The sequence below is a fragment of the Lutra lutra genome, chromosome 1 (genome assembly GCF_902655055.1).
Source record: "Lutra lutra chromosome 1, mLutLut1.2, whole genome shotgun sequence".
Taxonomy (NCBI): domain Eukaryota; kingdom Metazoa; phylum Chordata; class Mammalia; order Carnivora; family Mustelidae; genus Lutra; species Lutra lutra.
The window spans coordinates 81,009,310-81,035,563 of NC_062278.1; the positions used below are offsets into that span (position 1 = coordinate 81,009,310).

Below are 26,254 nucleotides of genomic sequence, written 5' to 3' on the forward strand. Positions count from 1 at the left end.
GAAATGACTGCTAACTATGAAAATTATCTCTCTGAAGCAGTTATGATATGCATATGTGGACTAGCTCTAGAGTCAGATAGCCTGAGTTTGCTCCTAGGCTCTGATAGACATTTCTGTGCTTCAGTTTTTCCATCTGTAAAATTGGATAATAATATCTACCAGATAGTTTTTGTGAATACTAAATGAGCAATTATATGTAAAGTGCTTAGAACTGTATGTGGTACATAGTTCTGAGCAAGTGCCCAGTAAGTATTAGTTATCATCATATTATCATCATTATCATTATCATCATGAAAATATTAAATTACCTGCTTTGCAAAGTAGTGAGAGCCAATATCTTCTTTAATGAGAAAGCATCAGAAACCTTTCACCAAGATCAAGAATAAAGCAAGGATGCCCTGTCTCTTCCACTATTCAAAATTGTTCTGGAGATATTAGCCAAGGCAACCAGACAAGAGAAATTAAAAATAGGTGTAAGAATTGATTAAAAAAAAAACAAAAAACTATCTCTATTTGATGATGATATGATAGTATACCTAGAAAACCCTAGATAATCAATAATTTTATTTAAACAATAAAATAATTTGGTAGTGTAGCAGAAGTAAAAGTAACAGGCAGAAATCAATATCCTTAATATACACAAGCAATAATCAGTTAGAGAACATAATGGTAGAAGAACCTCATTTACAATGAAAACAAAGAAGATTGAGTATTTTGGAATAAACTTAATGAAAAGTTATAAAACTTGTAGGAAGAAAGCTTTAAAATCTTCCAGGAGAAACATAACAAGAGTAGACTAGAAGAAATGGAAAGACATCCCATATTCTTGGAGAGGACAACAAAACATTATTAGAATGTCAGTTCTCTCTGAACTAATTTATGAATTTAACACACCTTGATAAAGCTTTTTTGTGGCATTGGACAAGTTGAAATTGAATTAGATAGGAAGCAGAAGTTCAAGAATAGCATGAAAAATACTGAAAAAGAAAAAAATACTGGGGATGGGGGGGGAGAAACCAACCCTACCAGACATTAAAACTCGCTATAATAGCCTCTCCAATTAAAACAGTGAGATAATAGATGAATAGGTAGTGGAACAGAATAGAAGGCACAGAAATAGACCCAATTAGGTTTGGAAATGTAGTATAAGATAAAAATGATATCTCAAAATACTGTGAGTAATGATGGCATTTTAAAGAAATTAAACTTTTTGGGGCACCTGGGTGGTTCAGTGGGTTAAAGCCTCTGTCTTCGGCTCAGGTCATGATCCCAGGGTCCTGGAACTGAGCCCCGCATCAGGCTCTCTGCTCAGCGGGGAGCCTGCTTCCCCCTCTCTCTCTGCCTGCCTCTCTGCCTACTTGTGATTTCTGTCAATTAAATAAATGAAAACTTTTTAATAAATAATGAGTAACTATTTAGAAAAAAGAACAGTGTGGAGATTCCTCAAGAAATTAAAAATAGAGCTTCCCTATGACCTTGCAATTGCACTACTGGGTATTTATCCCAAAGATACAGATGTGGTGAAAAGAAGGGCCATCTGTACCCCAATGTTTATAGCAGCAATGGCCACGGTCGCCAAACTGTGGAAAGAACCAAGATGCCCTTCAATGGACGAATGGATAAGGAAGATGTGGTCCATATACACTATGGAGTATTATGCCTCCATCAGAAAGGATGAATACCCAACTTTTGTAGCAACATGGACGGGACTGGAAGAGATTATGCTGAGTGAAATAAGTCAAGCAGAGAGAGTCAATTATCATATGGTTTCACTTATTTGTGGAGCATAACAAATAGCATGGAGGACAAGGGGAGTTAGAGAGGAGAAGGGAGTTGAGGGAGATTGGAAGGGGAGGTGAACCATGAGAGACTATGGACTCTGAAAAACAATCTGAGGGTTTTGAAGGGGCGTGGGGTGGAGGTTGGGGGACCCAGGTGGTGGGTATTGGAGAGGGCACGGATTGCATGGAGCACTGGGTGTGGTGCAAAAACAATGAATACTGTTATGCTGAAAATAAATTTAAAAAATAAAAAAAAAGAAAGAAAAAAGACAAATATATTCATAACTTATGGCAAATATAAAAATAAATTCCAAATGTATCTGGGATCCAAATGTAAAAATTGAAACCATACATCTACTAGAAGAAAATATGGGTGAATTCCATTTTGAACTGGTTTTCTAACTATGACTCAAAATCCAGAGACAATTAAATAAAAGACTGATAATTTTTTACTGTAAACAAATTTTAAAAGTATGCATTCTAAAAAAGAAACAAAACAACACCATAAACAGAAGATAACTGAGAAACTGGGAAAATATCTTTGCAATATACATCACAGACAAAGGACTAATATACCTAATATATAAAGAATTCTTAAAAATTGAAGGATGGGGCACCTGGGTGGCTCAGTTGGTTAAGCAACTGCCTTCGGCTCAGGTCATGATCCCAGGGTCCTGGGATCCAGCCCCACATTGGGCTCCCTGCTCAGTGGGGAGCCTGCTTCTCCCTCTCCCTCTGCCTGCCCCTCTGCCTACTTGTGCTTGCTCTCTCTCTCTCTCTGTCAAATAAATAAATAAAATCTTAGAAAAAAAAATCAAAGGATAAAGGGACAAAAACCTGATAGAAAAATAAGGAAAAGATAAGAACAATTTATAAAAAATAAAAAGACAAAAAGGGGCTCTTAAACATATGAAAACTATGCAGACTCATTTATAATTACATAACTATAACTTAAAACAATTCTGAGATTGTCTCTCAGGCTGACAAAAGTTTAAAAACACATAATATAGTTACTGAGGTTGTGAGGAAAGGAGTCCTCTGTTACATATTGCTAATGGGAGTGCCAATTGGTATGACCCTTCTGGGAGCGATTTGGCAATTCCTAACAAAACTACACTTATTTTAGATAAAAAATCCTAATTTTGAGAATTTATTTTGAAGATACACCTCCAGCAACATGCAAATACATATGCATGATGTTTACTGCAGTATTTTTTTATTGTAAAATATTAGAAACATCATAAGGCCCATATAAGAGAGTGATTGAACTAACTATGGCATATCCACACTATGGATAATTATGTGGCTATAAAAATGAAATATCTCTATGAACTGATAGGGAGTGACTTCTATGATATGCTAGGTTTGTTTTGTTTTTTGTTTTTTGTTTTGCTTTGTTTGCTTTTTAAAAGATTTTTATTTATTTGTCAGAGAGAGAGAGAGGGCATGCACATAAGCAGGAGGAACAGCAGACAGAGGGAGAAGTCTCCCCCTTGAGCAAGGAGTCCGATGTGGGTCTCAATCCTAGGATCCTGGGATCATGACCAGAGCCTGCTTAGCCAACTGAGCCACCCAGGCATCCCTATGATGTACTGTTTAATGGAAAAAGTGAAGTGCAAAAGAGTATATGCAAGGAAGAAGGAGATATAAGAAGGTATGCATATATCTGCTCATCTTGCAAAAAAAAAAAAAATACAGGTTCGTTAAACCAAAAACTATGAGATTTATTATGCACAGAGGATAGGTAGGTACAGGATGGAAAGAATGGAAAAATGGGAAGGGAAGAAGGAATGAGGGAGGAAAGCATATATCTTATGTGGTTTTGACTCTTAGAATCATGGTAATGTTTCATATACCCAAACATAAATAATCAAAATCAAAAAGAAAGTGGGAGGAACTCAAAATGTAATATAAAATGAAGGGAATGAAAATGAAAATAACCTAAGTAAGTGGGAAAGATCATATTTTGACTATAAACTATAAGGTTAAAGATGAAGAGAACTATACACAATTATTATACTTCAGTTACTACTTTTTTTTCTCACAGGAATGTAGGTTCACTATTCTAAATCTACTTTATATGTATACCGGGATTGAGCAAATAAGTAAATATATTTGTGGAGAGTGAGAGCCAGTTGTCTCACTGCCAGAAAAAGAAGTAACAAATAAGAAAAGGGAAAGGCATGAATGAATCCATTGGTATTTGATTGGACTTAGAGGTATTAGTGCAAACCCATGGTATTAAATTATTTATACAGAGGAACTGTTATAGAAATATAGATGTGTACATGATTATACATGCATCTGTATCCTAGATCTGTCCAATGATAAGGTCTAAAAGCAATACACCCCAGTAGCAATGAGCATACCTAGCACCCAATGTTGGTTTCTAAATACCATTTTCCTATAAAAGAAACCAGAACTCCTTGGGAAAATGGTTGATTCTAAGTATGGGTCAGGAATAATACAAGATGAGGCTGGAATATCTTGTGCTGCTAGAAAGTAAGGACATGCTAAAAAAGATAGGGCTAGCCACTGGATGGATATGGGAATCATCCTGAAAGAGCTTCGGTGGCCAAATTTACGACAACTGGAGTAACAAAATAAGAATAATAATGTGACTTATAAATTACAGATTAAAACAAGATCTTTGAGCCCATACTGATATAAATAAATAAGCAAGTGGAAGAGAAGAGATGGCTTTTTCTTACAGGTGAATTCCAATAATAAATAGAAAAGAAATGATAGAAATAGAAAATTACCTTCATATAATCATTTCAAGCAAGATTCATCAATTAAAGCTGAAATTAGTGAGGAAAAGTATGACATGAAACAGAATATTTGCATAGTTTCATAGTGTTTTACCATAAGATACTTATAAATTACAAGGGGAAAAATAGTAACCTTACATGGAGAAATCTGGAACACATCAACTTTACAAAATCACCATCATAGGGCATTATCAACATCATGTACCTCTTGATCTTATGAGCTGGGAAGGGCAAATATCACTTCTGTGTTATTCTTGCCAAAAATGTGTTGAATCAATAGAAAGCATAACACAATTGAAGGATATTCCAGAAACAAAACAAACTAGCCAGTTCAAAAGTTGCCTAAGCCATAGAAGACATGACTGAAGAACTGCTATAGATTGGAAGAGACTGAGGAGTAATACCAACAGATGCAACATGGGATCTGGGTTTAGATTCTGGACCAAAAAGAGGACATAAGTAGGACAACTGGCAAAATTGAAATAAGGTCTATAAATCATTTGTTAATTTCCTGATAATTACATTATTGTCATATAACATGTTAACATTTGTGGAAGCTGAATGAAGTCTATATTAGAACTCTCTGTACCATTTTTGAAACTGTTTTGTAAGTCTAAAATTAGTTCACAATAAAAAGTTTGAAAAGTGTAGTGAATTTCCAGGCATTTGAGTTCAAGCAAGGGATAATCACTCAATAGGAGGTCATAGAAGAGATTCAAGCCTATATATGGGAAGTTCCACTACATAGCCTCCTAAGGTCTCCTTAAACCAGGAGGTGTTTTTGAGAATGTTAACAAAATTCTTAGCTTAAAGGGTGAATTATAAAATTCCACACAAATTTTGATCTGGTGGTAATCCCCTTGAATTTGTAGAAAGTCAAAAATTAAACAGCTCAGTTTTACTTCATTTCAGCAAATGATATATGCTGTGAGGTTATGAAATATTTGAAGTAGTTTGCAATGAAACCCCCTACCTTCAACTATCAAGACTTTAAGTACTTGAGAACGAATTTACATTCACGGATGAGTTTTCAGCTATACTCCAAACAGCCATTCTAAACTGTACCAGATAAGCTCAAAAAGTGCTTGAACAATTTAAAGCAGATGGGAATTATACTGTTATACAAAGACAAGCAGATTCCAAGAGAATATATGCAATTTGATCCTGTTTTTGTCAAAAATAAGAATACATGCATGGGAAAGAGCCTGAAGTTTTATATGATAAGCGTAAATAGTGGTTAACTTTTGGTAGTTGAATTGGGTGTTCTCTCTTTGCTTAATAGCAATTCCTAAATTTTCTACAATAATTATATTATTTTATAATCACAAGACAATAAAAGATATAAGTGTTTATTAAAAAAGTGGGGCGCCTGGGTGGCTCAGTGGGTTAAAGGCACTGCCTTCAGCTCAGGTCATGATTCCAGGGTCCTGGTATCGAGTCCCGCATTGGGCTCCCTGCTTGGCGGGGAGCCTGCTTTCCCCCCTCTCTTTCTGCCTGCCTTTCTGCCCACTTGTGATCTCAGTCTGTCAAATAAATAAATAAAATCTTAAAAAAAAAAGCAGCGTAACAGTGAGTAATGAACTGACTGCTGTAACACATGGATGTAGCTAAATATAAGATAGTATACTCTGACAGTCATTTGTGTTAGAATGACTGCCCTCAGGCTACAAATAGAAGGTAGTAAGTGAATTTTTCCCCCATGATCACTTCAGTTAAAAATGTCAAAAGGAGAACAGGTTTAAGCATTTGCAGTTATTAAGTTAACAATGTCACAGAAAACCACTAATATTTTATGCCTGATTTAACTTTTAATAGTCTATTTTTTTTTTTTAATGAAAAGAAAAGAGGCACTGTTTTTAGGTCAGATAAGAGATATGTGTACAGGTATCCCCCTCACTCATCCAGGTATCACTTTCTGTGGTTTCAGTTACCCACAGTCAGTCATGGTCCAGAAGCAGGTAATCCTCCAGAGAGATTATCAGAAAGTCAGTAGTAGCCTAATGCTGCATCACACTGCCAAATCACTCACCTCACTTCCTCTCATCGTGTAACATTTTATCATCTCACATCATCACAAGCAGAGGGAGTACAGTACAGTAAGATATTTTAAATTTGAGAGAGTGACAACTTTCACGTAACTTTTGTTACAGTATATTATTGTAGTTGTAGTTATTATTAATCTTTTACTGTGCCTAATTTATAAATTAGACTGTATCTAAATATGTTTGTATGGGGAAAAAATGGTATATGTAGGGTTTTCTGTGCTAGCTGCAGTTTCAGGCATCCACTAGGGATCTTGGAATATATCCCCCACAGATAAGGGAAGACTACTATATTGGAGTATTTTCTTCTAGTTTTATTTTACTTTATGAGGCATATATTAAATGGAAGGAATTAACTTTGCCCTGACCTTTAAACTAGCATTTATCTCCCAGGGATGAGATGCTAATGCAGTACTTCTTAAATTTTAATGTGCATTTGAACCAGCTAGGGATTTTGACTCTATAGGTCTGGGATGGGACTTGTTATTTTCATCAGAGACAGCTAGGGGTTAGTCAGAAATGCAGAATCCTGGAGCCCACCTCAGAATTACTCAGTCACAATCTACCTTTTAACAAGCTCTCCATTTGACTTATTTGTACAGTAAAATTTGGGAAGCTCTAACTTAAAGAACCCAAATAATCTAGTTTGACTTGGTTTCTGGAGTATTTTTAATGAAAATTATTTAAAGAAATAATACTTAAAAGTTATAGAAGCCAATGCTGCTGTTTCACTCTGTTAGCAAACCCAACTTTGCTTTGTAAAACTATTTTTAGATAGTTAAAATATTTTCCTTAAAATGAGAATAAAATTTCTTTGATGCTCAGGTGACTTTAAAGTTAGTTCTTGTTTGTTTATTCATCCTTACGCTAAGTGGTTTGTGTAGCTGATTGAAATGTAATCACTTCCCCCTGGTTTGGTCTCTCCTTTGAGGATTGTTTCAGACTCTGTTTTTCTATATTCTACTGGCACAATGGAGGATCTTTCAATTTTCAGATGCTTTGATGGGATTAGAAAAGGATTAAGAGGCATGGTTACAGCATATCTTTGTTTCTGATTTATCATATTAAATGAGTTTCTAGAGCTTTAAGACAACACATTAAAAGAAAAGAAAATGGAATTCATTGATGGGCTTTGCATTAGAAGAGAAATTAGAGTGGTCACCCACAAGCCACCAAATTATTTTATAAGTCCAATTTTCTTTATTCATAGATGACAAAATTTTTAGGTTCTGGAAAATCATTATTTCACTTGAGGAACAGTCACACCACAGCTACCAAATTAAAACTTTGTAACTGAAGAGCTCTGACATTTCTATTTTTTATGAATATTTTAACAGTGAACTTCTTAGGATCCTACCTACTAGGGATCCAAAAAGAAGTAATTGTGTGGTTAAGTTTAACACTAAATTTCAGTCTTACAAGCATTTGCAACTCCGATAAATTTTACTGGATCACATTTAAACCTACTGAAGCCATTCTTTTATCATCTTCTTTACACCTTAACCTTGATCTGATGTTTTCACTTCTTCTAGGATTTCCAACAAATACACTGAGAATTTTTCTACTAACATAAACTCTAAACAACATGTATTGTCAAAATAAGGCTCCCTGAATATATTTTAAATCAAGCCTGCTTTTTTTAATCCTAAGAACAAAGAATACACACTATATATTGTAGAGCAATTAAATATGAACTGATAGATGGAGCCTAAATATTTGAAAGTACAACTGTAACAATCAGAAGAGATAGTATTTTTATAAACTTACTACAGTGTCCACTGCAGTTTAATGTATCACTTTAAGATACGTAAGTTAACATTGGTTTCAGAGTGAAAAACGTATTTGGGAGAAAAGGATGAAATGAAAGTGCTTTCTAAGTCACCATCTACTCCCATGAAATATCTGGTGATGAAGAATAGGTTGCGGGTTAAAACCTATTGGTCATGGAGAAGTTTTCATAATCTTTTCCACCCTAAATGTATTTGGATTACGTGTTAACTTTCAAGTCAGAGGCAGTCTTGCTAAAGGCAGCTCATATCAATAACATCAGCCTATAATTTAAGGATTTCGTACTACTGTTTGAAAATTTATAATAGTATTTCATTTAATTTCAGTTAGTCTCTGAAAATATAAATTTATCTTTCCTGCATGTTCTCTATTTTATCACTAATCATTTTTTTTTCACAACCACCATTTTAGGTCAATTTCCCAAACTACTTGTTCTTCACAGATATTAAAATATTAATACTTATGCAAATCCTTGTAGTTGAAAGGTATTGATTGGATTTGGTCTGGATTGATCAAAACTTTGTGCCTTCTATATATCATTTCTTTCTTAATTTCTAGAGGCTTATGGGTAGCTTGTGTTTCATTGTGCTCATAGTACAGTATATTATGTATAAAGTGTCTGATCTTCTCATAAGTTTCTAGGATAGTTAATCAAACTCCAAACTATAATCAAGACTTTCAAACCAGGACTATAAGTAGTGATATTTTAGATGATAATTTCCAATGTTTTGACAAAATACATTAAAAAAATGAAGTTATTTAAAGTAATTTTGAGTGGGGGAAAAAGCAAGTCCCAGAAGATTAGGTACAGTGTGACACCATCTTTAGAAAGTTCAAAATAAGCAAAACTAAATAATATATTGTGTTAGAAATGTACTCACTTGTGATAAAACAATAAAACAAAAAGTATGAGCAAGATTAAGATAGCCGTAATTCCTAAGGGGTAAGCATGGGGATAGGACAGACAAGATAGCTGCAAATTATTGGGATGCACACACACATACACACACACACACACACACAAAACATTTTGTCATGAATATTACTAAACAATTTTTAAGTGCAAGAAAACCAGGAGGTTTAGATTATTCAGGAACAAATTGATGATGAAACTCTAGGGATTGTCCTCTAAACTGGTGCACCATTTTGGACGGAACTTGATCCTAGGACCCTAGGAACATGACCTGAGCCAAAGGCAGATAGTTAACTGACTGAGCCACCCAAGCACCCCTATCCAACTTACTTTTTAAATGGTGATATTAGAATAAGACTAGTAGCTTTAATTATCACGGAGAATAAAGGAAGTCTCAGAGGATTCTGCCCATATTCATATTTGGTGTTATGTGGCCATATTTTGATCAATGAATGCATTATTCCTTGCACATTTCTGGAATTGTGTTTTTGTTTTGACAGTGGGCTTTTATTTCCACTGAATCTTGTTAAAAAAAAAAAAAAGCCTCCTCTCCCTAGTAATCAGTAGTGTGGGAAGCAAGGGCAATTTTAATTACCAGATATGAGAGTTGGAGTAAAGAACAATCTCATACCAATATTACACTACAGTTTTAATAAAATAAGAAGTATCCCTCATTATTCTAGGCAGGCTGGAACCTAGGAGAAAACGGGATGAAATTAAGGTGCAAATTCTTTCAGTTTTATAAAACATAAAGCCATTCTTCTGTCCTCAAAGGGATAGAACATTTAGCAGAGCTTGCAGAGGCTCCCTTGGGTCTATTCTGGAATAGAAACACCGCCCCCCCTCCCTGAGTACTAGAGGGACTAGTTCTAGCAAGACTAATAGGCAAGCTGTCTGGTATAGTTGCAGCCGGACTACCTTCCTCACCACAAGCTGTATAAATATTTGCCTTTAGGTAAAAAAGAAAACCTCCCTTGTGCACTTGTGGAATAATACTTTTTGGGTGGGAGAGGGAAGAATAAAACTACTTAATTTGAAACAAGTTCTGAGAGTCTAGTCTGAATTTAGATTACTTAAGGTTAAATTAGAAAGCTCTAGCCTTCTCGAAGAACCTGTTTAGCTCTGCCAATCCCAAAACATACAGATTTTGAATGAAATGTATAATTAAAAAAATTTTAAAGTCCCTCAAAAGAACACCTTGAAATAAAATTTAATATTATGGAAATAAAGCAAGTGAAATTGACCTTGGACTGATTGAATGAAATAAACAGCTGATCATTTTTTTTCATTTCTATTATACTTGGTCTCACTTTTAATTTCACAGAAAGAACAACCTTTACTGTACCTGACGAGGGGTTCTTTCTGATTTACTCCTACACCATTCCCAGTCTGAAAGGTCTGGTTTCTGACTCTCCTCATGAGAAAGTCTTCTTTCTGGCCCTTCCAAAAAGGTGGTTTCTTCATAGTTAATAGAATCTCCTGTTTTTTCAGAAAACTGTGGATTAACGCCCTTTTCACTGTGGCAATCCTGCTTAACCTCTGTAATATCAGTATTCGTGCATTTGTTGATCCCTTTCAGTATGGAACTGTCCTGAGAGGGTGCGGTGCTGATTTCCACTTTTATGGCATTAAAGATATTATGAGTATCTCTCTGAGAGTCTTTTGTCATTTTGCATTCAGAATTCATGAGATTGTGACAGGATGCAGAATTTTCATCATCATCATAGTAATCTTCACGTGCTATTTTATAAATCCCATAACTCCGTTGGAATGATAGATTGAATTCAAAGCCTCTTCTCTTGGCTAAGTAAAAGCAAAAACAAATTTCCATGGTTAGGAAAATAGATATAAACAACAATTGGATATACATTGTGAATAAAAATAGGAAAATGCAAAATGATTAAGAATTTAAAAGCTGCCTTCATTTCCTGTCAATTATGCAAAAACAATTATACCTTATCAATTCAAGTTGTCTTATCACTCTGGACCTAACTTTTCTCACTTGTACAATGAGCTTAAAATACATACAATTCCAAGAACCCTGCAATCTTTAAAGCAGTCTGATAAACAAAAATTTAACCATAAATTTGAAAATTCTCACACATATTCATTTTAGTTTTAGCTTTTTCAATCTACCAATTTTCTGTGCATTTCTTTATTTGGGTATAAAAGATATTGTTTATAAATTTTATTTTGCTAGAAATTATTAAGAAGTTTGTATTATATAAGTTATTCAGCTGATAATATCACCAATAGATATGACTGTATTAAATATTTTGATGTACACCACTCCTGACATTTCTAGGTTTATAAATGCATACATTAAAAATTAGAAAGTATTGCAATACAGTTTTTAAACTTTTTTTTAAAATAACATATTCATTTTGATAAAATAAATTTGGAATGAATTGTAAAAAAATTGTGAATATATTTATACTTCTATGATCTAAACACTTTACAGTATGTCTCTAAACCTGACTAATTACAAGATGAATTCAGCAGGAATGCATAAAACTTTTTATGATTTAAGCCAAGCAAAATGTAATGCTACTATAATACTAATGTAGTACTACTAGGTGGTAGATATGGTACAAAGTCTTAGTAGAATTACAAGTGAGAATGAAAGAAAATGATACAGTTCTTATGTGTGAATGTCATTAAATACTGGATCATTTGTGTATTAAGAATGAAGTTAGGGGCGCCTGGGTGGCTCAGTGGGTTGGGCCACTGCCTTCGGCTCAGGTCATGATCTCAGGGTCCTGGGATCGAGTCCCGCATCGGGCTCTCTGCTCGGCGGGGGGCCTGCTTCCCTCTCTCTCTCTCTCTGCCTGCCTCTCTGTCTGCTTGTGATCTCTCTCTGTCAAATAAATAAATAAAATCTTAAAAAAAAAAAAAAGAATGAAGTTACAGCAAGGTGATAGACAAAATGCAATTTAATGTTTTGGTTTTCTTCTTTCAAAACATGGCTCATTTCAAAGTATTTTTCTCCTTGGACAGCTGTGTGTCATATACCAGACATTTAGTATCTATGGTGGAAAAATTTGTGAAAAGTTATAAAATTTCTATGGTAACAACAGATAGAATTTGATTCATTTTACAATATACCCTAGTGCCATTCACATACTGATTCTATTACTGAAATTTTCCCAGAACTGAAGATTTACAAAGCAATTCTGCTGACTGAAAATAGAATTTATAGATATCATTCATTATTTGAGCCAAAAGTTTCATTGTTTGAGCCAAAAAACAAACAAGAATTTCTGTCCAAAGAAAATGGAAAAGTAAAAACATATGTTAATATTTATACACTCTTAGGTAAAGTTCTATTTGCTTTTTCTAGTAATGTGGTCCAGTAAAATTAAATTGGGGTTTTTAACTTCAACAGTGTGAAAGCTGAAGGAACTAAAAGGATGTTTTAATTATTGATGGATTTCCTTTTTCTCTGAAAAAAGATACAAAGTGGCAAATTGTCAATTCAAGGACAGTAAGCAAACAAAAACTCATAAAATTTTATCATATAAGACAATAAAATTGATGTCTGTGACTATCTTATTAGCTGTGTATTATAATTATGAAATATGTAAAGCAAAAGTCAGTAATGTTTTTGAAGGAATGTGTCAACTGTCAATGCAGAATCTGCCTCCATGTCATGAAGTGCAAGAGGTAGGCTGAGGTAGCCTCTGAGAAGGAAGTGCAATTATGCTGGACACCAAGGAGAACTGGAGAACTCCAGGGCTCAGTTATGCACATCGGTCATGTGCAGCAACCCTAACACAGCAGCAACCCTAATAATAAAGGGCTTATTGATTCTATTTTACAGTTGAGAAAACTGAGGCTGATAGAGGAAACCAATACTTAAGATTACTTAACTGGTAAAGAGATTTGAATTTAAAAGTTAACTCATTCCAGAATTCAAGTTACTAACCTGTATGTGAAATTGCTTTACTGATAATTAGACCCATGAGAGAACTAAAAGTAAATTCTGACTGAGGTAACTAATGGAGATAATAGGTTATAACAATATAACAATTGACAATGTTTGACTAATAACTTACCAGAAACCTAAAGACCGTCAGAATACAGTCAGGTTCTTTTGAAGTCTATCACTATACTTACAAAAAAAAAAATAAATGTAATGTATTTGTTCTGAAAAGTTAAACCCTGGACAAAACATGAATCAACTCTAGTCTTTTGTTTTTAACCACATCTCGTAATTGCAATTTTAAACATAAGTAAATTATACCAGTTTATAAAAATAAATAGTTCTTCAGAGCAATATGTCACTTAGCAGATATTTTGATTTTATTTAAAATAAAAACAGTATCTGATTTTATAGAAAATATTTAATTGTTTAAAAAGAAAATGTCATCTTATGCAAACAAAGTGAGTGTGAAAGCCATATCCATCCCATATGTCTTCCACCTGAGACCTCTGTGTTAAAATCATTTTTTGAACACTTTTGTTTTGAGACCCTAGTAATACAGGTTAATGTTGGAAACAGGGGAGAATTATTAATCTGCAAATTATTTCCCATTACTAACATGCATTTTTAGGTTGCAGGTCTCCCCATTTCCATTCACTAAGGCTGAGATGTAGAATTATACTTACATCTGCAAAATGAACCTATGGCAAATATGAGTTAGGAAGCTTCCTTGTTTTTGGAGTTCCCTGACAAAGAATGTAAAAGGGGGATTCTTGGTTTGTTAAGGAGAAAAATCCTTAATGAGAACTGAAGCCATATTCCCAAAGAATCAAGGCACTTGGTCAGGCACTTGCCTACTTGAGGATGACCATTTTGGGGATTTTGAAGTCCTGTTCTCGTGTTGTCCTAGTAATAGGGAAATATATGATGGGTTCTCAGACAGTGAAAATACATCATTCTTGTTCTCAGAATTTCCCTACGGCAGAATCTGGGATCATAAAAGTGAATGGAGCCATTTAGCCATGACTCTTTTTATAAACCTACATATTTCAGGGAATTTCTTGCCTGAAATTTTAAATACAAATAAGAGTGATGATGATTTTAGAGGAAAAATATTATTTTGATCTTGAAAGCCATTATTTTAATTTCAAACATGAGATATTAATGTAATTATTGATTCTGCCAGCCTGCTGTAGGCCCTTCTATCTTGTGCAGTGTAGGTAGAATACTTCCTAGACCATTTGCAGCGATAGGTCTGTTGCATTGCTTTGTTTTCTGCTCCAATATAGGTGTCCTTTACTTCTTAAAAATGACTGTCCTACATTACTTCAGTAAAACTTTTTATTTTCTCTGACATTGGTCTTTCATTGCCTCTCTCTCAATCTTAAATACTATAAAACAATTCTGGCTCACTAATTCAGTGGCAAAATGTTAACATTTGATAGAATGTTAGAACTTGCAGGCTTGTAAATGATTTTTATATATGTTCTATGTGGCTCAAAAGGATTTATTATTAATTTTCTGTGTCACTGTTGCTTTAGACATTAATCTCTAGAAGCAGATAATTGTTATATAATTTCCATGGTCATTTTACTTTAAAGACATAGATGAATTTGGCCTCTATTAACAATAAAAGTTTATGGCATCCTTTAAACTAAGGAAATCTCCTGGTCATTTGAAAAATATCTAGCCATATTAAATTTTAAGTGTCTGACCAGTTCATGATTAATTGATGTTTATAAAATAACCCTGTTGTAGAATTGATTGCAGAATATATACTTTCATATTCTCCAGTTTCTGTACCTCTGAAATAGTCTGAGAGAAACTGTTTTTGTTTACCTTTTTTCCTCTGTTAAAGAGTAATATACTTGCTTATTCTGAGCAAAGGACAATTGATGAAACAGTTAATTCAGCATACACTAATGCATTTTTAGATATTAAATGGTAGAACATCCTGTCTTTTGTCTGGAATGACAAACTAATATCCTTTTTCTTCCTGGCAGAATCAAAATACAAAGGTCATTCTTCAACTTTTCCTGTCTCGGTATGGGAACAGTCACACTGTAGAGAGTGATAATTGACCCCACTCCCATTCTAGGTATACACTTTAGAATATAGTTTTTTGTTTTTATTGGTGGCTGTTTAATGTAACTAGGATGGCTATATTCAAACATGAACATAGATGGACAAATTCTGCCACCTTTCCCCTTCCTGCAACTGAGAGTTTTTTGTGTTTTCTGAAAGTAGAGGCATACACTTAAAATGTGTTTTCCTTTTTTGTTTTAAAGATTTTATTTTTAGGTAATCTCAAACACCATGTGGGGTTCAAATTCAAGACCCTGAGATCAACAGTCACATGCTTTACCAACTGAGCCAGCCAGGCACCCCTTAAAATTTGTTTTTGAACTGTTTTCAGGCACTCTACTTTGAAAATGTTCCAAAGCCCTGGAAGAATACAAAAAGGACAATAATAAAAATTCTGTCCCATTAAATAATAATGGGCTATAATGTAATGTGTTTTTGACTCTTCTAAGTGTTCATCTCTTTTCAGATGCAGGCTTCTTATATGTAGACTTGGGAAGGGAATTTATGTTATACTCTGGGCTAAGAACTAAGGCAGATATCTAAGCATCTAAGGGCCCTTTTGGCTTCATGCTGTGTTGAATAAACTGTCTATTCCTTTCTTCCCTAAAATAATTATTCAATGTACAGGCACTTCACAGAGTTGTTTTAAACCTGCCTCCTTTAAAACTTAACCCAACATTATAATTTCTTCCCTTTATTTACCATTTGAATTTGTCCTTGGATTCAACATTCTCTACTCGGACAACTTCTCAATAGACCACTTTTCTGTGTTTGACTATATGCTTATTGCCCCCAACCTCTGCACCGTCAAGAACTTACGTTTTTCCCCATCAGATGCCACTGTATATGCGTTCTGCTTACAGTTGATAATGCAGCCACAGGGCAAGTGGGTCCAGCGCTTGGACAAGACAAACACTGGGGTTACAGTGGTGGCCAGCAGGGTTAGTAGGAAGCTGAGTGTCTCGAAGGGAGGACTCTGAAACCCCACCACGTGCTGAACCATCATGTGGATCTGCAAAAGCAAAGAGCTTCAGACCTATCCCAGGATAAATTTTTCCACATTGTCAAGCCTTTCCCCCAAGCATGCTGCCTCATCCTCCTTCTCCAGACTCCCTGCCTGCCTGAGAGCCAAAAACTCTGTTTGGTGCTGGACCACTGGGATCCCTTGGGATGAGGTCTGATGATTTAGACCACAGGGTGATTTCCACTCCTGGGTGCCTGGTCTGTGCCCCCTGCCATGTCAGGTCTCTTTCAGGAAGAACAATTACAATGCTGGGGATACAGGAATACAGGCAGGCAAACTGGAAGTCTGTACCTGGTACTCCAGATGGCCTTTGTCACATCTCTGGACAGCTGCTTCACCACCTCCCCCCTTGTCACAGCAGGGCGCCGCCTTCCCAAGTCAAAACTGGTCTCCCTCCTCCCTCCTGAAAGCTTGAACAAAAAGCCTGTTTCCCCTCCACTCTTATCTTTCTTCTTCTGATCATGTCTCTCCAATCACTCTCCCTGCTGAGGATGGGCGGTGTCCTTATTCGGCAGAAATGGAGTGGAGAGAAAGGGATGACAGACGATTGGGGGGCAGGAGGAAGCCCCCTTACTACCTCCTTTCTTTTCTGAATATTCCCAGATACTGCTACAAGAGATGAGAACACCCTTTGGCCATGATAGATCTAGGAAAACTGTCTCCTGCGCCCAAAAGCGCTCCCTGCCCCCCCCTCCCCAATTTTGAAACGAGAAGCACTTAGGAGCAAAGGCTTCGCAGCCAACCAGCTTTACCCGTGAGCTGCCTTGCTCCAAGTGCGTCTCTAAAACCGAGCGAGACACAGTTGGAAGAGGACTTAACTGCGCGTTTCTTGGGGACTCTCCCAACCAGGGACGCTAGTCCCAACACACGCATTCACACTGTCTGGTACACACACCCGCACGCTTGAGCAACTGCACTTTTACCATCATGGGCAGCCAAAGGATGACTTTTGTCAGCGCTAGGATCAAAGAGAAGCGCTTCTGCGCTACGCTCACAGTGAAGCTTCTGGTGCCATAGAGAGTCCCCCGGTTCTCACGCCTGCAGGCTCCAACCACGGCGACAGCTTCGTGTCTCGGCCCCTGCCCGGGCCGTGCCCTCGCTGATGAACCCGGTCCAAACACGGTGTCGGAGCTCGGAGAGCGTCCCCCAGAACACCGAAGCGCAGGGCCGGGAGCATCATCTGGGGACAAGGAAAGCACTTTTCCCCCGCTTGGAGGGGTCCCAGGAGTGGAAGCTCCGCGGGAAATTTCCTGGTAGTTGGCGTGGAGTCTCGGCGGCTCCTCTGAACATAATAACTGGTAAGTGAGAGGGACCGAGAGGCCGGCGAGGAGTCCCAGGGCCGAAGTGTACACAACGAAGAGGAGCAGCACGTAGGAGCTGGAGCAGTCCGCCAGACAGCCCCACGGCGTGCGCACGAAGGCGCCCCAGCCGCAGAGCGGGAGCGCGGAGAGCAGGAGACTGGCTGCCCACACGGTCAGCACCACGCCGAGCACCTGGCCGGATTTTCTGGAGGCTGCCTGGCTCCCCACAGCCCTGTGCATCGAGTAAAAGTTGTAGGAGACTAGAAGAGTCGCCTTCAAGTTGCTTGAGAGCCCCTGGCATAGATACAGTAAGGCAGAGGTGGTACACAGAGACTGAAAGTAATCGGGGTCCTCGTTTGGCCACTGCAAGAACATGAAGATGGTCACCGACAGGACGCTCATGAGATCATCCCCAGACCAGGAAGCCACAAGCATGGACACAACGGTTCTGTTCTGCATTTTCAGCAGGGAAACTAGTGAATAAATGCTGCCTGCCAGGGCTGCAAGAGTCATTAAGCATGTCAGGCAAAAAAGATAGATATTCGAAGTTCTTGGCGGATTTAAAAGGTTCGTCGAATTATTTTCCTTCCACAGGCTAGAGTCATTTGTTGATAAGTTACTGGAAAATCCAGACATTGTCTTTGGTTAATATTTAATTTCCCTTTCAATGAGTCTGTAAATATTCTCAAAATAAAGCATGATTGTTAGTTGCAAATGAGATCTCATTCTCTCCCACCAAGTTTCCCTCTGGATGTTCCCACGTCAGTCCAGCAGAAAATGATCAGGCATGTCTCCTTTAGATCTGACTCAACCCATATTTAAAAATTGGGTTCCATTTACAGCATCAATAAGAAACTTTTCAACATTCCAGTTAAAAACAAACCAAAACTTCCTCCTGAAACCATTAAGTTTCTGGCATAAAAGCAAAAAGCTCCTCAGGTAGATTGAAAAACAATGATGTCTGGCTCCTTTTATGTCCTTCTTATAGAGCAAAGCAGCTTGTAGCTTGAGGTAATCAAACTCTATTCACTTTTTAAGAGCAGTAAAGCGATGCATTTGGTTCCAGAGCTGGATTCAAAGGCAGAGAGATTATCGGGTAGTTTTCAGCTTTGCGGGTTCAGAGAGAGAGAGAGAGACACAGGCAAAAAGGAAAGAGAGACACAGAAAGAGAGAAAGAGAGAGAGAGAGACTGAGCACAGCTCCCCGTCTAACCGCTGTGTTCTTCAATCAGCCTGTGATCCTCGGAGCTGCAGGAAGGAGGAGTCAACTCCAAGCAGGAGAGAAGCAGGAACAAAAGGGAGGGGAGTTTCAGTGTATGAGGAAAATGATGTACATTCTTCTCAGCCTGCCTCATGCAAAGCAAGAAACAATTTCCTTGCTAAGCCTTCCTTTGTGGTTTTGACATATAAAACTAGCCCAGATACTTGCTCAGACTTGATGTGAATGACAAATATCATCTTTGAGAGGTCTAAGCTACTCGACTAAGAGATTGCTTTTATTCTTATCTAGACCTCTCTGATTCATAATGCTTTAGAGGAAGAATAGTCTCAGTGCCAGTTTTAAAAGAATAGGATGTACCAGATTTGTTTTTTAAATATATATTGTACTTACTAAGTATGTCATAATGGTCTTCATTACACTAAACAAAATTTTGCAGGACTCTTTAAGCAGAGCCATACCAGCTTTAGGCACATAACTATTTCCTACCAGTGTCGTCCAGTAAGCAAGCTGCCTTTGGAATAAATAATGTTTTCCAGTTGTTAAAGTCAGATGACATTATGTAGGGTCTAAAAGGGAGATTATCCTACAAAAACATTTTTAACCAGAGTATTTGGGGTGCTGCGCATACAATAACTGAATCTCTGAACTTATTAAAAATTGTCAGTTTTGCAAGATGAGATACTTAGTAAAGAAATAACAGACAACCGTAGTTTTGTTACCAGAGTCAGGTATTTGAGCCTGATAACTGAAACGAGGCCACATCCAAAAATCAAAGGCACAGGCAAGGCTTAATTGGGGCTATGGCTTCAGCAGAAGGATGACACACCGCCAACGGAGAATAATTAATTATATCTCCCCAGTGTAGGAGAGGCCCTGCTCAGAGAAAATTCCCTCTCAAGTTCCCACCCGACCAATATACTAATGAGGGAAAGGAAACAAAAACAAAAACAAAAACAAAAATAAAAAAGCAAAAGCTAAGGGCCTCTTCCTGATTGGGTGGAGGGGACTCATCCTGATTGGTTGATATTGGCAGGAAGCAGCTCCTCGGTGCTTTTAGGAGCTCGGTCTTCAGTTTTAAAGCCAGCTTGTATATGGAGCCGCATCCCAGTTTTGCTCCGTAAAAGAAACAGCCTAACAGTAACAGCCAACAGAAAGCCCGCGAAGTGCATAATGTTTTTCATTTGGGGCTTGTTCCCATGGTCGCTAACTGTCTGATTTCTGGTCAGACATTTCCCAGGATGCTTTAGGGTAGCATTCCTCCTCAGCTCAGCCTCATGAGCAGAGGGTGCCTTTTCCCATACAGTGCTGGGGTCCAAAGGAAACAGGAAGGTAAAGAAGGAAGTTAATAAGGTAATCTAAGTGAATGGAATGGGTAATAGAACTCTGATCATTACTTTCATTTTACAGGTAACCGAAGCTACGTTTTAAACCTGACTCTGCTCGTGTGGAAAGTGATTGTATTAGTCAGTCATTGCCAGCCAGACCCATCAGTAAACACAGTAGGCACTTTGCTTATCTTGCCATGTTTTATTTCCCCTTTGCTCAACAAATGGAAACCCAACCCACCTGTTCGAGCTAGCTCAACACTCCAGTTCTCCCTACGGATAGTAATAGACCTTGCAGTGGAATGTGGTTTAGAAGAGTCTGGAGATAAATTCATGTTAAAATAAAGTTGCTTCAGAAAGCACAAAATGATAAACAGGACTTTATTTTTGAAATTATTCTCGAAGTTCTGTGGTATGCTCTTCTGTGTCTTTTCTGAGACCTTTTCTTTCCTCCTATAAGCAAAAATAATTCTTTTCAATATGGTATTTAATCCTGGATTTTCAGTTGAATTGGACAATAAATATGATACTCTTAAAATACAATGAATGGAAATTGATAATAGCTGTTAAAATACCATTTGAAGCCTGGAGATATTTTCCTCTATTATTACCATCAGTTTGGGGTTTTCCATTCAGTATAAATTTGGAAAAGAGACACCTAACCACTTTGTTGCCCTGGTCTCTAGGGTATAACAGGAGAGGCAAGAATATTAGCACATTTCCAAAGGTTGGTGGTGGAATTGCAGCCAGTAGGGAGTTAGGAAGGATTTCTGAATGTGAACTTCAGACCCTGTTATTGCTGGCTATGTAATCTCAGGCAAAAATTATTATACTTTCTCTTCTGTGTCTGTGTCTGTTTCCACATCTATAAAATAAGGGGGCTTGATGGGAGTATTTTTAGGCCCCTTCAAGTTGTAAAATTAGATACAGTTTCAAAATCAGATTAACTCTATCTTAATTTTCTTTTCTGCCTACTTCACAATAGTCAATATTGTCATAAAATGAAAGGGGGAAGCCTGTAAAACCTGGTGCTTAGATTTGCCGTGCTTTGTCTGCCCTACTATGATGGGAGGGAGGCCCTTACCAGTGTGAAGATGGTATAATCTTCAAGTAGCCTGGGATGTTGGGCCAACTGAAGGATCATGGCTGCCCTGGAGATCTGAGTGAGCGAATATAACCTTTGTATGAGTGAGAAGTAAGTTATTGTGTGTCAGTTGATTTGGGGAGCTGATTTTTACTGAGTGGTAACCTAGCTCATCCTAATATGGTTAGGTATACTGTTACCCCCCTATAGTAAGTGGTGGAACCAGATTTAAAAATCATAATCTGGCTCTGCATTCTGAATCACAACAGACATACATTTTCTAATTTTCCCCTCTTAGCACCTCATGCTTGGGGACACGTCCAATGGATGTTGATTATCATAGAGTTGTTCCTCAGAAGGAACGTTTGAAATGTTTCATTTTTCAAAATGTTAATTTATAAACAAACTTTTACCAAGCTTTATATTTTATAATACATATATATTATACATGCATATGTTATGCACCTATACATATAATACATATATATTATATATATGAGTTTCTTGGAAGTTGTAAGCCCTCCCCTTAGCCATAATCTCATTTTCTTTACAATATTCTCTTGAGCTTAAAAAAAAATTTCAAAGTCACTCAATACTTTCAAATAACCAGTATAAGTTTTGGTAGACCAGGAAGAAAGAGTTCTAAGAGGTTCCTTTGTACCTTAAAAAAATTTGCTCAGTTCCTGTGAGTGAGACTCCTTCCTCTGTCTCACTTACAATAAAGCCTTATATACTTAAATTACTTAGTAATGTAATTAATTTCTACTTCTAAATTACTTAATAATATAAATTTATATTGATTTACATAGAAATTATGATTATGCAAGATTAGCTGAAGTGAAGACTTACTTATTGTAGTCCCATTGCTGTTTTGGTTACTTTAAAACATATATAAACTAAATATAAAAAACATATAACATATGTTATATAAACTAAATATAGCATTACAATCTATAAAACAACCTCCGGAGAGATACATGGCAATAATTTCATTGGCTTTTTTGTTTATGAAGTCCTTGATGTAATTATACCTCTGCAAAGCACTGAAGACAATTCATTTATCTAAATGTCCACATTATTTATATCTGAAAATCCTGAAAGAGTTGAAAACAACATAACAAATTCTCATTGAATATGGCAGAGTAACATCCTTCATTCTATGGGGCTTTAGCAATAAACAAGTAACCACAGGACCAAATAGAAACATTTCATTTTGTTTCATGATAATTTTTAAAAGTATCATAAATAAAGTTAATGATGAAGGTATATTTATGTTTCTAGAAATATAATGTTATGCAGACAAAACATTTTAGAGGACTGGCCCAGCTTTAAGATCTTACTGACTTATCAAAATGTAAACAAAAGATCTCATAATGTATCCAATATATCTGCATATACATATATAATATTAAATAAAACCTAAATTTTATAAATATAATATATAAATTTATAATATATATTACTGTATGTATATGTATATAATTCTATTAAAAATGCATATTCTGCTTTAGCTGATGGTTTTCCAGAAAAGTAAGTAGCAATTTGGCATCATAGGAGAACCCAGATGCTGTGATTTATTTTCTTCTTTTTCAATGTCTCATCAGAAGCCTGCCATATTTAATATTATCTAAGAATTGTAAGTAAGGGCATAATTTAATGTGGCTTTAAGTTAGAGACTAACTTCATGAATCTAATCTTTAGAAACCTGCTCAATACACTGTCAACCCAGAAATGTCCCTTGATATTTGTGAGGGTTGTTTCAAAGGTCTCTCAAATGGAAAATTGCATGATTTTTTAAAACCTCTTCCCTGGATTAAAAAAAATTTGATAGTATGTATGTATGTATATTTGTTAATTTGTGTTAGTATATGAGTGATGAATGTTACTATATGTAATATGTTAATGTAGATTAGCTACACAAAGAAACAAGGTTTGTTGTTAAGGGTTGATGCTTACTCAGTGTTTACTCATTTTGGATGAGGACCTTGACTATGATAGTTATGTAAGGTCCAATAGCCATATAATAAAGATAATACCTGGAGGAGAGTTTTTATGTAAAACTGTGTGAAGTTGTCAAATGAATTGAGAATAACAACCCATTCTGTAGAATAAAAGTATAAATGCTGGGACATCTGGGTGCCTTGGTTGGTTAAACACTGGACTCTTGATTTTGGCTCAGGTCATAATCTCATGGGTTGTGAGAAGGAGTGGGGACGTTTGGGATCCTGTCCCAGCCCTGCCTTGGGCTCTGCACTCAGTGAGGAGTTTCTTGAAATTCCTTTCTTCTGCCCTTCCCCCACTCATTCACACTCAGTCTCTCTCTAATAAATAGATGAATCTTTAAAAATATATACAAATAACATTTGTCTACCCTAAACATAATGGCAACTATAAACTTCCACTCGTTCAACATCTATTTGATATCTAAAGGTCAGAGATGGGGCATCTGGGTGGCTCAATCGTTAAGCATCTGTCTTTGGCTCAGGTCGTGATCTCAGGATCCTGGGATCAAGCCCCACATTGGGCTCCCTGCTTGGCGGGGAGTCTGCTTCTCCTTCTGTGCTTGCGCGCTCTCTCTCTCTCTCTCTCTCTCAAATAAATAAATAAAATCTTTAAAAAAAATAAATTTCAGACAGTGTGCATTATGCCTTCTGCCCTTGTGAAGCTTATGATCCAGTCATTTTTCATACTATTTTCTTCCTTAAATTCCCCTCTGATTAACCTTTCAGTCCAAGAGATTCAATACAATTAATATTTAATGCTTAGGATTATAAGGTCCTCTGGTACAACAAATTGAATAAGCATTAAATTGGTAATGCAGGAGATAATACAGGGGGACTTTTGTACCTTATTTTCCCAAGGTCCATTTGAACTACAAGGTTTCAAGGAAATTATTTCAACATTTAATATCTCCAGGATAAAATAATGTCCTGAACTAAGTACTATCATTTAAGTGATATACAAAGGAATCTGATATTAATTTTTTATTTCTTTCACTAGGGACTTGATGAAAACTCATAAAAGTAACTATGAGGTTAGTTCTTGGTTCTGGTCTAGTTCAGATTTCTTTTCATCTTGAATTAGTCAATGTTATACTGATCCTCAATTATTATGTGACCACCCCTAACTCTCCCCACCACCATTATTCCTGTTTCACACCAATGTGTACTGGGACTTTGCTTCCCTAAGTAAAGCCTTTTTTAGTATTTTCAGATGAATTTTTCAGTCTCTACATCTATAAATGCTCAAGGTTTACTTTAAATACCTAAACTTCACTGGCCATGTTCTCAAAGACGGTTGATCTTTCTAGCCCTTTGTGAAAGGAATACCGCTCGTTTCCCTAGGGAATGGCTCTTATGAGCCTCAGTGTTGTGGCTTTACTTTCTCACCTGAACATTCTGCCCTATAGGAGTGTCATTGTCTTGCCTTGAGATGTTAACTGTGGCATGGAAATGGGTAATATGTTTTATCTCATATCTTTGGGCAGGAAGAGTATTTTCCTTTTTGAGCTTGTTGTAGGTTACTTCATAAGTAAAAAAATGACCTTAAAAGATTTCTTGGTTTATTTTAGTGGTTGGCAAACTATGGTCTGTCTTTATAAGTAAAGTTTTAAGGGAACATAGCAACACCCATTCATTGAAGTCTTTTAATGGTTACTTTTAAGCTACAACAACAAAGTTGAACCCTAAGTAGTTGTGTCAGACCTTATGCAATCCACAAAGCCAAAAATATGTATTATCTGACCCTTTACAGAAAATAATTTGTTGATTCATGGTTTACCTAGAAGAGGAGCATTTTGATGCAAAGTAATCTCAAATTGGTAAAATGTTTGGGTCATTGTGAGAGCACATCCATATCTTATGTATTCTAAGATATATAATATTATATTACATAATGAATTATACATTGTATTTATATGTAAATTATATGTAATTAGTAATAATATCAATAATAAGGGCTAACATTTATTTAATTCTTATAATCTTATAAGACATTCTTCAAATTTATATACATGTATTAATTAATTTCACAATTCTCTGATGTATTAGTTTTAGCCCTATTTTCCAGACAATGGAAATGAGGCATTGAGAATAAATAACCCACCTAAAATCACACTGCTGGTAAGCAAAGGGGTTAGGTTTTGAACCCAGGAAATCCAGAGACAGAACCCTGACTTATAGAGGCAGGACTGTATGTGCTTTATTTTCCTGCCCTATTCTCTAGATTTCCTGTCTGTGCAAACATCCTGGGAGCTTCAATAAATCAGAGGGATTGCTGGGGAAGAGAATGTCCTGAGGCAACACAGTTTTCTGAGGTCCTAACTCAGTAATAGAATGATGCAGATGGCTGCCTGTCGTTTCTTTTCATTTAGTATCCTCAAGCTCCAAGGGTTTTAAAGAAATTATCTCAGTAGCTCTTTCTTCCCTAAGGAGTAGTGAAGTTTTATCCAAACTCTACAGCTGAGAAGTTAGAGCACGCAAGCAAAATCATGTATTCAAGATGATACTATAATTTGGTGACTACGGTAAAATTTGACCTTCCTTCTTTTTCTTTTGTTATTTATTCACAAGGACAGAGCTATGTTTTGGATGTATTTGAAATGGAAAGTTTATTTATTTATGAAGAACATATAAAATCTTGAATGAAAGAGAGACATGGTATGGGTTTAGAAATAATAGTCCTAAAGAGGTGAAAAGTGATACTGATTCTCTGGTCACTGTGGTAGAGAAGCTGGAATCCAAAAACCTGGATGTGATTTCTAACTCTCATCAGGCTTGCTTTGAATCCTTCACCAAGCCACTTAATCTTGTCTGTGGCTCAGCTCCTCTATCTTCATAGACATGATAATAGCAGTTTCATGTGCACACATATATGGAATCTATACACATATGTAATCATACTTACTAAATCTTTTGTTTTTTTCATGGATCAAACCACCTTGGAGATCACGTCATATCAGCATTTCATTCTTATTACATAACTGTTTTGTATTTGAT

General features: G+C 36.4%; 1 protein-coding gene and 1 long non-coding RNA gene across 3 annotated transcripts in view; one reads left to right on the forward strand and one right to left on the reverse strand.

Moving 5' to 3' along the window:
* The window catches only part of GPR149 (G protein-coupled receptor 149), a 66,923-nt gene extending 48,197 nt beyond the window's left edge, over positions 1-18,726 (reverse strand). Inside the window, exons 1-3 of one of the 2 annotated variants that reach the window (XM_047728492.1) lie at positions 17,322-18,726; positions 16,122-16,314; positions 10,641-11,098 (exon numbers count right to left, since the gene is read on the reverse strand). In XM_047728492.1, the coding sequence (XP_047584448.1) occupies positions 10,641-11,098; positions 16,122-16,314; positions 17,322-18,263 (1,593 nt within the window). In that variant the 5' untranslated portion in view covers positions 18,264-18,726. Of the gene's footprint in view, positions 1-10,640; positions 11,099-16,121; positions 16,315-17,249 lie in introns of both variants that reach the window. The other variant, XM_047728488.1, reaches the window with a different exon arrangement.
* Positions 1-26,254, forward strand: part of LOC125099127 (uncharacterized) — a 124,522-nt gene that overhangs the window by 62,716 nt on the left and 35,552 nt on the right. The gene's annotated exons all lie outside the window — the stretch shown is intronic.